The sequence below is a fragment of the Bidens hawaiensis genome, unplaced genomic scaffold (assembly GCF_021521415.1).
Source record: "Bidens hawaiensis isolate Kalapana, Puna unplaced genomic scaffold, B.hawaiensis_p1.1 tig00011733_1, whole genome shotgun sequence".
In the NCBI taxonomy this organism is placed as follows: Eukaryota; Viridiplantae; Streptophyta; class Magnoliopsida; order Asterales; family Asteraceae; genus Bidens; species Bidens hawaiensis.
Genome location: NW_027491929.1, coordinates 54,132 through 63,345, shown reverse-complemented (window position 1 = coordinate 63,345; position 9,214 = coordinate 54,132). Strand labels below are relative to the sequence as shown.

At 40.5% G+C, this 9,214-nt stretch overlaps 1 protein-coding gene across 1 annotated transcript; it reads right to left on the bottom strand.

Annotated features, from left to right (window-relative positions):
• Positions 1-1,244: 1,244 nt before the first annotated feature.
• LOC143538838 (uncharacterized) lies at positions 1,245-1,739 on the bottom strand. The gene has a single exon (XM_077032298.1). It carries the CDS (start codon positions 1,737-1,739, stop codon positions 1,245-1,247), a length of 495 nt encoding a protein of 164 aa, XP_076888413.1.
• Positions 1,740-9,214: the final 7,475 nt, after the last annotated feature.

Sequence of the window (9,214 nt, the reverse complement as noted above, 5' to 3'; positions counted from 1 at the left end):
GGATTCTCATCCTTAGGGATCTCGTTGTGTTGTAACTATTTCTTGATAGTTTGAACCCAGGATTCCTGACTAGCTTGAGAATCCTGATCAGCAACATCTTCAGAATCTGTTACCTCATTGGCTTGGGGATCTTGTTCAGCAGCTTCTCTTATTATTTCATTTTCATTAAGTGGAGGCATATCTGTGGCTGGATTCAAGATATGTATATCCAAGATTGCCCAAAGCATCCGCTTCAGCATTTTCCTTCCTGGGCACCTGTTTAATGATAAAAGAATCGAATTTCTCTACCAGATTTTAACTATCTGAAGATATTCGGTTAGTATTTCACTTCTAATAGCATAAGAGCCATGGAAATGATTAGTAAGAAAAATATATGAATATTTTTTAATTTCCAAATCCTTAAACAACTGAAGGACAGCAATTAAAGCTTCATTGTTAGTAACTTGGAAATCACATCTGATTGCCTGGGGTATTATGCTACCTACATTTTTCAAACCAAAAGGCATCACAGTGTAACAATATATATCTGTTGGGTCATTAATGTCGTGTCTTCTTGGTCTGAGGGTTCCATTTGGATCTGCTGGAATCTCGAAGAGGCATCCATAAAGGTTAACATTTCAAGCCCTGAGGTTGCATCCACCATTGAGTCTATGTGCGGCAATGGAAATGGATTTTTGGGGAAAGCTTTGTTGAGGTCTGTGTAAACGAAGCAAACTTTCCACATGCCATTCTTCTTTTGGACCACCACCACGTTGTCTAACCATATTTGGAATTTTACCTCCCTAATCATCCCTGCTTTCAACAATCTTTCAACTTCTTCTTAGATGATAACATTTCTTTTAGTTGCGAACTTCCTTCTTTTTGGTTGGATTGGCCTGAAACTTTTATCCAAAACCAATTGTGAGTAATAATATTTTTAGAAATACCTATCATATCCTCATGTTTCCATGCAAAGGTGGAGCTTCTGCTTTGGAGGAACTTGATCAGCTGATCTTCAATTTCTTTGGTAATTCTAGTTCCTATCAACACCTTGATGTCATAATCCTAATAATCTAATTGTACTCCTTTGACCTCATGTTCAGATGCTTCCAAGACATCAGATTTTTGTTTTTTGATTGCTATGCTTGAGTTGGTTTCGCTACTGGTTTCATTGATGAGGCATAACAGTCTATAGCTTCCTTTTGATCACCTTGAATCTTAAAGATCCCCCAAGGCGTTGGCATCTTGATGCACTGATGATAGATCTAGGGGACCGCTTTCATATCGTGGATCCAGGGTCTGCCTAAAATGACATTGAAAGAGGTCAACTCATCAATAACGTAAACCTTATGTGTAGAGTTTACTCCCTCAATATAAACTAGAAGCTTGATCTCTCCTACTGTACTATTGGCTTCTCCACTGAATCCCACCAAGACTGAATATTGCGATACAATCTTGGATTCTAGAATTTTCATCCTCTTCAAGGTATCCAAGAGTATGATATTCACCGAACTTCCATTGTCCACCAAAATCCTGCGTACAAAATAGTTACCGACATAAAGGGTTATGATCAAACCTTCGTGATGAGGATCCTGAATGTTATCCCAATCTTCATCATTGAATAGGACATCGGCTTCCTTGGGTAAGGTCATTGTCTTTTTCGGCCTCTCCGGCTTTTCTACTTTAGTTGCTTTGGCATTCCCTTTAGATTCCGAGTAGGATGTTCCGCAAATATCCGAGCCTCCTGAAATAACATTCATGATTCAAGCACCTGGAGGCAGGGATTCCGCCCTTTTAGGATCCTTCTCATAATCCTTACTTTTGTTCCTTTTCCCCAATAGTTCCTTCAAGTGACCTTTGCTGAGTAGTGGTAGGGCTCGGATTTTCAGTATCCTAGGCAAGCAGTATGTTCAGGATAACTTCAAGACACGGTATCCTCCAAGATAACAGTTATCCTAGATCTATTATATAACTAACAATTTGTTCGCAGCCTTTCCTTGTTTACCAGGTCAAGAGATTTATGATGATTCCCTGAAGACTCGGGCTTGCTATTAATAGGACGTGGTAGAAAAGGAAACGTGGTTAAATGGAAGGAATCAATTATTCCCGGAAAAGTAGGAACGGCTAATCGATTTAGTCTATTATTTCCTAACTTATAGGCATGGTATTTAGCTGTGATTTTGTATATAAATAGAGCACTACTCGGATCATATTTCACACATTTTATCACACGAGACTTACTAGTACTCGCATTCTGTAACACGATCCAGTTTGAGCTCCACCACTTGTAACCACTTTTTGTTATTAATAAACTAGTGGTAATAGTTTTCACCACCCGAGGTTTTTTTCTTGTTATCTTCAGGATAACGAGTTTTTTCCTCGCAACAAATCACTGTGTTCTATCACTTTTACGATCATTTTGAGCAAGCACCAAGTGCCATTTACTAATTTGGTTACAAAATTACCTTTGTCAATTTTTTGACCAAAACAAGTAGAAAGCTAATCCCTCTTTTAAGAGCGATACAATCTTCTATGAGATGACCAAAATTTTAATGAAAGGCACACCATTTGGATTTGTCCTTCCAGGCTGCGTTTTTCTTGTTCTTTCATGGTCATCTAGCTTTTTTACCTAGATCATGCATAACACATATTAATCCATGAATATCAACTGAAAATCAATAATCATTTAAGTTAGGATAAGATTCATCATCCTCATCATCATCTACCACATTGATCCTATCATTTCTGGAATATGGTTTGGATCAATATGGTTTAGATGATGGGGAATCCGACTTCGTGTTTAGGTGATTGTAGCTGTTAGAGCCATCCAGCCTTAGTTAAATCAACCTATTTTCTTCCAGCCTAATGAACCTTAAAGCCCTGTTCCTTGCCTCGTCCAGATTCCTGCTGGGATTCATGACGAGATCCTCATAGAAAGATGTAACACCCGTTAATTTTCAGTTCCATGGTTTAAAGCTTGTAAAGTATGTATATTTCTCGGGAGTTGTCCGACATTCCTCGGGGGGCCTTCGCGTCATTCCTGTAAGTTAAACTAATTAACTTTTTCACCAAGTTGCTACTTATTGAGTTATTTCCATTTGGAGGGGCTAGAGTGTAAGATTTTTATATCATAAACAAAAAAACCCTAACCTCTCCCTCTTGTGTCCGATCGGGAGCTTGCTCCAGCCGCAAACCCTTCGATTTTATTTTGTGCAGCCAAGATTAGGGTGTAAAACTCCAATTGAAGGTTAGTCCCATGTTTCCCCAAGTCTTTTACACCTTAATTGGTTATTCTATCTCGTGTATTGATCGATAAACAGCTTGTTCTAAGCTAACCGGGTGGCTGTCCAATTCACCAACATCTTCCTAGGTATGTCTAGTATTACATACTTTAAAATTATGCACATTGGTGTTCGTTTGATTGGTCAACTAGTTGTAGTTTGAAAAATAGTTTTCGGTTGGCTAAAATGGTAGATTGTTGCGTTTAGCGCGAGGGTTGAGGTAATTAACGAACAATTCAGTTCGGGTGACCTCAGTTTGATGTACGGGCTGTTGGAAAGTTGTTTTTATAAGTAATGGGGCTGAATTGGTTGTCGGTTAATCAAATGGGTCGGTACAACGTGTATTCGCGTTTATTGAATAGTTAGTGCGTTGTACTTGCGAATTACCAACCCATTCAACTCGTGGAGAATCGTGTGGACTCGTTGGCTGTGAAATTATCATAATGGGTCCACACGGGGCTGAGTTGGAGGTTAATCTCCAAAACAACTCTTAAACGCGCGTGCTAGTGTCACCTAGTGCTCCGGGGGTAATTTGGGAATTCTTCGGAAGTATCTAAGGGTTGTGTTGGTGAATGTAAGGCCCCGGGGGCTGTTATGATTGAGTTTTATGAGGCCGAGGCATTAGGTAACTCGAACCTTGTTAGAACGTCTCGTAGGATAAACGAGTCATTTCGATGTCGTTAGTAATGATTGATCTTTTGTGGGTTTGGGTAGTGATTGCACGGGAGTGAGTTACCCTAGACTTCTTTAGATTCTTACAGATCAGAATTATAACCGAATTTAATAAGATTACCCCTTTATGCTTTAGGTTATATTGTGATTAGAGAGACCGGGAGGTGATTTAATCTTTGGGTACCTTAGCATAGTTAGGTAAGGTGAGGCCGGGAGGTGATCCGAACCATTAAACCGTTGAGCTTTACATGATATTTTGGGTTCTTAGGTATTGTTGGTGAGACCGGGAGGTGATCTAGCAGACTTTAGTTATTCCTTAAGTGTCATACTTTAGATACCGGTTACCAGTCAAAAATCCAGTTCCGAGAGTTTACGAGTTTACTAGCAGAATTCCTTACCTAGGTAGTTGTTTCCCCTATATAAGTTTCAACCCAATTTGTTCGTGTCTAGTTTTCGTGTCAGTTTTAGTTTAAGTATTTTTAGTTTATAGTTAATAATTAAAAAACAAAAATCAACTAAATCGATATATTTAAGTTATTAGTCAGAGTCTAGTTTAGGTGTCGCTAGTGTCCCACGGACTTCATTAGGCTTTACTACAGTCAATAGGTAAACTTTCCTATCTAGTGGTCTAGCATTAGGAGAATCTAGATTTATAAATTTAAAACTAGAGTGTCTAAGTTAGGTTAGGTTTTTATAGACCGCTTTCAGCACATCAGATGTATACATATAAGTATGACTACTTATTGTTGATGATGGCCTAACTATTTGTAACCCGTTTTATTTTAAAATTCTTGGAATGATGCTTATTATTATAGATGACAATTATTTAAAATTTGAACTCACTCAGCTCAAGCTGATTTTGTGTGCATGTTTGTGTGAGTTTCAGGTTAGGTGGAGGATGCATTACCGCTTGGACGGTGAAGGGCATATCTAGTTGGAAGTTTTTATTTATAAACACTGTTCTTTTAAATATTTACTAAATACATTGAAACTTGGTTTTTGGCATAATTCCCGGGTTTGGGAACTTGTTTTAATAACTATGAATTTCCGCTGATGTATACTCTGAATTGTTTATTTTAATGGAATGAGCTATTTTTGAGTTTAAATATTTTGTAAGTATTTTGTATGAATAGCAACTGTAGGATTCCCGAGATTTGGGGTCTTACAAAAGTGCTATCTTTCTTGAGGCCCATCTTGAAAGCTTGCACCGCCATCATGACATCAAGATTGGGGATTTCTAAGTCTTCCATGCTGAATTTGTAACACCTCAAAAATTTTCCAATGTAACACCCGTTAATTCTGGTTTCAAGAATTAAAGCTTGTAGAGTATGTATAACTCTCGGGACTTAACCGACATTTCTCGGAAGCCTTTACGTTATCCCGGTACGTTAAAGAACCTAACCATTCCTTCCATTTTGCCTTACACTTGAATCTGGAAGGACTATAGTGTAATATCTTATGTTATAACAAAAAATAAATAAATAAAACCCTAAACCTAAAACCCTGCAGCGATCGGCCAAGAGACAGCCCCCCCCCCTTCATTGCTTCGAATTTTTGATCGATTCCAAGTTCCTAGAGGTAGTTCAAGGTATGTACTAAAATCCCCTACACTCTTTTTGCTCACCCCTAATCGTTTTGATGCTCAATTTTGCCAAAACTTTTCGTTGGGCAGATTTCGGCTAGAGTTGTATTGACCCACTTCCCGTGGATAAAAATTAGAATTTCCGGTGTAGAAAGATCCCCAGGTATGGCATTTACATCATATTAAAATTTCGTGGTCATTGGAGGTGTTTAGGTCGGTTAATCGATTTTAGTTCGAAAACTAGGGTTTATCGGGTGTAGAATTGCAAATTGTTGAGTTTGATGCGTTAGTTGATCGGGTGACCGACCGATTCAGTTTGTGCAGCCCTAGGAAGGTTTAAGGGCTGTGGAAAAATTATTTTTTTGGTGCTCGGGGCTGTCGTGGTTAGTGCTTCGTCAATTGAGTCGGCGGTGCGCGATTTTTCGTTTAAATGTTAAAGTAAGTGTTGTAAAAAGGAACCGTCAACCCTATCAACTCGGGTGACATAATTATGATGAATTAAAAGAGTTAAAATGGAATTTGGTCCATTCGGGGCTGGTTCATTAATAAATGGTTTTAAGGTTTATTGCACGCGCATTCGACCCGATTTGACTATCTTTTGGCCTTGGGCCAAGTGTTGGGCCTTGGGCCAAGTTGTTGGGCCCTGGGCCAAAGTGTTAGGCTTGTACGACCCATTAGGCTAGAGTGTTCCTGCACTCTAGTTTAGTAACGCATTATGTATAATTTACAGGCCCTTGCCTGTGATTGTGCCCTTAGGAACTTCTTAGCTCGTTGCAAGTATTCGATCGATCTCAGGTGAGTTCATGATGCCCCTTTTACTCATTTTACTTTTGGGCTAGCATGCGCACCTAAATGTTTTCTTACTTGATGAAATGTTTTTAAAATGATTTTATATAGGCTTGCTAGTATATGGTAAGCCTTGAGATGTTAAATATATATATATATATATATATATATATATATATATATATGTATATACATTATTTCTTGGCCTCTATTTGGCGATGTTGTAGTCGTTTCGACTACTAATGTTGTGTATGCCTACTTCGTGTTTGCATGCACTGATGTTACGTGTTTGGGTTGTACGTTTGCTCGACCCTGATGTTATACGTGGATGTTATATATATATATATAGGGATGTTATTGAATGGATGTTTACATATACGTTTGTATACGTATGTATGAGGATGTTTAAGTTCGATAGTGATAATTAGATGGATATACCCTTTTACTTTTAGAAAAACCTTTGGTATGGCTATCATGATTTTACTACTGATATCTTTTACCTAAAACTTGACCTAACTCAGCTCAAGCTGACTTTGTGTGCATGTTAGTGTAAGTTTCAGGATTTGGAAGAGGATGCCTTATCGCTTGGACGTGCACGGAGCTACTTGGATGGTGAAAGGCATACTGGAATGAAGAATTGTTTATGAATATTTTATTTCAAGGAAACTTATAAAAGTTATACTTATTTTGGTTCTTGGGCAAAATTCCCGGGTTTCGGAAACTTATTTCATTTTTCATGTTTTTCGCAAAAATTTATACTCTGATACGTTTGTTTTAATGGAAGAAACGGTTCTTAAGTTTATTAAATTTTACCAGTGTTTGAATGATTACCAACTGTGGGGTTCCCGGGGTTCGGGGCCTTTCAAGTTCGTATCAGAGCCTTGGTTCGAGGGATCCGAGCATCCCCAAATGCTTGGACTCGAACTGTAAGAAAAGAGACCAGTATGCCCGCCGCGAGTAGCTGCACGCCAAGAGGTAACTTTAAATTATTTAGTCATTCCTTTACATTTAAGATTTCCCTTATGTGATTAGCTGTTAAGTGTTAGATAGAGTGCTAATATGGTTAGGGGCCGGGGGTGATTAGGACGGGCGGGTAAAGTAAACGACTAATCACACTTGATCAACGTCATTAGCAGTTTACCCTTACCTTACATGTTCTAAATGCCACTTGTACTTAATCATATTAAAACTTTGTCTTTGTAGGGATAAGTCATGGTTAATACTCGAATAGCCATGAGAGGTGGTTCTAGCAGTCGTGGTCGTGGTTGTGGTTGTAGGCCACGTGCCTAAGCCGAGAATGAGACTCCTACTCCCCAGCAGGAAACTCCGATTCATGAGGAGGGGGTAACCCCGCCTTAGGTCCTACTTTACGCGCGGCTATCGCGGATGAGGTTTACCAGGTGCTCCATAGCGCCATTCCAGAGATCGTTGCTGAGTCCGTCAGGGTCATGGAAGAATCACTAGCTGGTAAGGGTTCGGATAGGGGAGGGAAGAGTAAGGAGGTACAGGTCGAAGAGGAAGAGGAAGTGTATGTGCCGAGTGGGGATGATGATGAGGTGCGGACCGTTAGTGTATCGACCCGGGGTTGCTCGTATGGTGACTTTAAGAAGTGCGACCCCCTTATTTCGACGGCACTAAAGATGCATTGGCAGCACATCAGTGGGTGAGGGAGATGGAGTCTGTTCTGAGGGTTAGTAAACGCAAGGGGGATGACATGGTGACTTATGCTACTGCCTCGTTCCGTTCCGAGGCACTATGTTGGTGGGATAACTTGGCGCAAGCTATGGGTGATCGTGAGGTTAGGAGGATGACGTGGGATGTGCTGAAGAAATTGGTTCTCGATCAGTTTTGTCCTCCGCATGAATTAGATAAAATAGAACAGGAATTCTTGACCTTGGAGGCTGGTTCTATGTCGCATCGGGAGTATACCACCAAGTTTAACAAGATGGCTCGCTTATGTCCTGACTTGGTTACTCCCGAAGCCAAGAGGATTAAGAAGTACGTGAAGTGACTTCCGGTGGATATTCGTAGGGGTGTGTTGACTACCGACATGAACTTTTTTCACTCGGTGGTCACTCTAGCAGGTACGCTTTATGATCAGAGGGAGAAATTACCGCCTACAGAGAATAGGAGGGCATAGAACTCAAATTCGTACGGTAAGCGGCCAGGGGGGAACAATTTTAACTCGTCCGGGAAAACTGTAAAGACTGAGACTTCTGAGTTTAAAAGGGATGCAGCGTCTGGTAATTGCAAGAAGTGCGGGAAGACGCATAAGGGGGAGTGTAGGATGGGGTCTGGCACTTGTTTTCGTTGTGATAAGGTGGGACACCCCCATTTCGAGTGCCCGACATTGACCTGTTTCCGCTGTAAGGGTTCGGGTCACTTGGCATCAAACTGTCCTTCCATTAAGGCGGGGGGGGGGGGGGGTCCGGGCATGGGACTTCCTCGAGGGGGAAGATGGATGAGAAGCCGAAGGCCAGGGCGAGGGCTTTCAACATCTCCAAGAAGGAAGCGAAAGAGGATGCGGATGTCGTTTCAGGTACTTTTTCCTTATTTAGCTTTCATTCCACCGTTATAATTTCTTACTCCTTTGAATTCTTATGTGTTGATCGTGTAGCTAAGTAGTAGTATAATATTGTCCAAGGTACCTTTCTACTTGATGAATTACAGGCGTCTGTTTTATTTGATTCGGGCGCCAGTAGGAGTTTTGTGTTTGCTGCTTTCTGTTCCTTGTTGAATAAATCACCCGAGCGCGTAGTCGATGGATTTGAGGTTGAGGTCGCCGTAGGAAAATCCGTGTCCGTGTCTAGGGCTATTCAGGGTTGTTCCATCGAGTTGTCTGGTTATAGATTTCCGGTGCGACTGTATCTGATGCCGCTTGGTTGTTTCGATGTGGTGCTCGGGATGGATTGGC

Bases quoted from the DNA above. Each gene is read 5' to 3' on its own strand.
- LOC143538838 (XM_077032298.1), bottom strand. From the start codon at position 1,739: ATGAATGTTATTTCAGGAGGCTCGGATATTTGCGGAACATCCTACTCG.